The sequence below is a fragment of the Condylura cristata genome, unplaced genomic scaffold, assembly GCF_000260355.1.
Source record: "Condylura cristata isolate star-nosed mole 26May11 unplaced genomic scaffold, ConCri1.0 scaffold00001, whole genome shotgun sequence".
NCBI classification, from domain to species: domain Eukaryota; kingdom Metazoa; phylum Chordata; class Mammalia; order Eulipotyphla; family Talpidae; genus Condylura; species Condylura cristata.
The window spans coordinates 38,323,770-38,326,513 of NW_004567102.1; the positions used below are offsets into that span (position 1 = coordinate 38,323,770).

At 37.7% G+C, this 2,744-nt stretch overlaps 1 protein-coding gene across 2 annotated transcripts in view; it reads left to right on the plus strand.

Annotated features, from left to right (window-relative positions):
• CASP8AP2 (caspase 8 associated protein 2) overlaps nucleotides 1–2,744 on the plus strand; it is a 28,997-nt gene that overhangs the window by 9,610 nt on the left and 16,643 nt on the right. For both annotated transcript variants that reach the window (XM_012724313.1, XM_012724317.1), the window contains exon 3: nucleotides 754–822. In XM_012724313.1, the coding sequence (XP_012579767.1) occupies nucleotides 754–822 (69 nt within the window). The remainder of the gene's footprint in view (nucleotides 1–753; nucleotides 823–2,744) is intronic.

Here is a 2,744-nt window from a genome sequence, read left to right on the forward strand (position 1 = left end):
GAGAGGCTTCACCAGAGACAGAGTGGGGAGCAGAACAGGCAGATCCACGAAGTACACTGCTAAGGGAAGCAGCGGGCGGGTCAAGAGAGGTCACCTCCGGAGCAGGCGGGAATCGAACTCATGCCGAAGTGGCGTTAGCTTCTTAGTACTGTGCTTTAACCCGCTGCGCCACCAGGGAGGGCCATAATTTTGAGAGGTATTTAACTTGACTAAACTTTAATTGTATAACTTGTGGTAGATAGCTGCTAAAATTTCTGTGTAGATTTTTTAGCCTTAGTTGGGACATTTTAGCTCTAATCTTAGTTTGTATATTTTGGGGACTACTCTAAAGATTAGGGCACAATTTGATGAACCACAATTTGTAGTTCTTTGGGTTTCTTACCTTTCTGGTTGCTCTGATCTCCCCAAAGTTTTTCTTCTGATTCTTCAAGCTCTTAAGACGAGAGGTTTTTCATCTGCATTTTTATTGCCCAGTGTGGCTCCAACTGGGGTCTGTCTTTCCACAAAGAAATTATAATAAAAAGCAGGTTGTGAGACCCCTCACAAATATTTTTTGAAAGTGAATTTGTAAGTCTAAATCTAAGATAAAATAATCATTAATCTATATGCTAAGATTTTCCCATTAATAAAAATATATAAAAGTTTACAAACAGTTCCCTTTTTTAAAAGTTTTCTACTAGTCTTTCAGAGTACTAGTCATTTAAAGTAGTAAGTCATAGTTAGCTTTAACAAGTTTTTTTATTTTTGTTGCAGCTTCTCCTCTTAAAAGTAATGATGAAGGCTCATTGGACATATATGCTGGATTGGACAATGGTGTTTCTGGTATGTACATTCTATAATGATAGTTTCAATAAACACTTGTTCAAAGTGTTTATTGCCCATTTACTTATTCTTTGACATGATTCCATTCAGATAATTATTTTTCTACACAAAATTTCATTAATAAGCAAATTGCACTTGAGTTTGTTATTTATCTAGATCTCAGGTTTAATTGGATTTTGTGCAAAAATACTTTATGCCATTAAAATGGTGATGCGGTGTGGAGTGTATTAGCTACTCATATTGTGAACAGACTATATTATAATAGGTTTTGAAAAGGGTGGGACATATTCCCAAATGTATAAGGCAGAGTCTTGTGACTTAATCCAAATTAAACAAATATGTGATTTGTTTAATCAGATTTGTTTTTAAACAAATACATGATTCTTACCATGGATTTGTTGACACAAGCATTTTTAGGTAAATTGGTTTTCTAACTCTGATTTCTGAAATCAATATAGCTTTGGATGAAATGTAGGAATTAGAGAAATGTTTTGCCTTTTGAGTTGAGATAGATACAACACCAAAAAGATTAACATATTTTTCTATTTTTTTCCAGCTCTCTTGAGATTTAATTGACATATGTAACATTTTTGTGAGTTTAAAATAGACAGTATGGGCCCTCCCTGGTGGCGCAGCGGGTTAAATCACTGCATTAAAATATACAGTATGTTGATTTGATACACAGATTTCAAAATAATTGGCATCACTTTTTTTTTTTAAAGATTTATTTATTCATACAGAACTGGGGTACAGGCCAGAGATGTGGAGGGTGGGAGGATTCACCAGGGACAAAGTGGGGAGCTGAACAGGCAGATGGAGGAAGTACGCTGCTGAAGGGAGCAACGGGAGGGTCAGGAGAGGTCTGCTGTGCCATGTGGTTACCTCCAGGGCAGGCAGGGATCAAACCCATGCAGAAGTGGCTTAAGCTTCTTAGTGCAATGCTTTAACCCGCTGCGCTACCAGGAAGGGCTGGCATCACTTTTCAATGGCATTTAAGAACGCTAAGAAGGTCTATTTTTTTTTTAAGATTTATTTATTTATGCACACAAGAACTGGGGGTGTGGGGGGTAAGAGGATTCACAGAGTGGGGAGCAGAACAGACAGATTGCCAAAGTACACTGCTGAGGGGAACAGCCACTGAGGCAGAGAGGTCTGCTGCTGCGCCATGTGGGTACCTTCCTGCCTGGGGATTGAACTCATGCTGTAGTGGCTGTGGCTAGCTTTGTAGTGCTGCACTTTAACCTGTTGTGCCACCAGGGAGGGCCCAAGAAGATCTATTTTCTTAGCAACCTTCTTCTGTATAACACAGTATAATTAACTGTATTTTGCCAACTTAAAAATCAGGCAAAAGGTCCTCCCTGGTGGCAGAAGGAGCTAAAATAAAGCTCAGCACTATGAAGCTATCGATCATCATGCTGTATATTAGATAAAAGAATACAGAACTTACTAATCTTATAGCTTGAAGTTTGTTCTATTGGATCAATCTCTTTTCCCCTACTCCCACCCTCATGTGACCACCATTCTAGTCTGTGGTTCTATACATTCAGCTTTTATTAGAGTCTACATATAAGTGATTTCATATAATATTTGGTTTGTTTCACTTAGTACAATGTCCTCAAGGCCATCCATGTTTTTGTAAATGTCAAGATGTCCTTTTTTATGGCTGAATTACATTCCTCTGTATGTATATATGTTTCACATATTCTCTGTTCCCTATTCCATGTTGTTACTATGTCTTGGCTATTGTAAATAATGCTGCAGTGAATGTGGCAGTACAGGTAACTCTTGGAGATCCTCTTTTCATTTTCTTTGCATGGATACCCAAGAAGTGGGATTACAGAATCATATGGTAGTTTAATTTTCAAATTTATGAATAACTTTCATACTAGTTCATAGTAGCTGCACCAGTTTCTTTTCTTTTC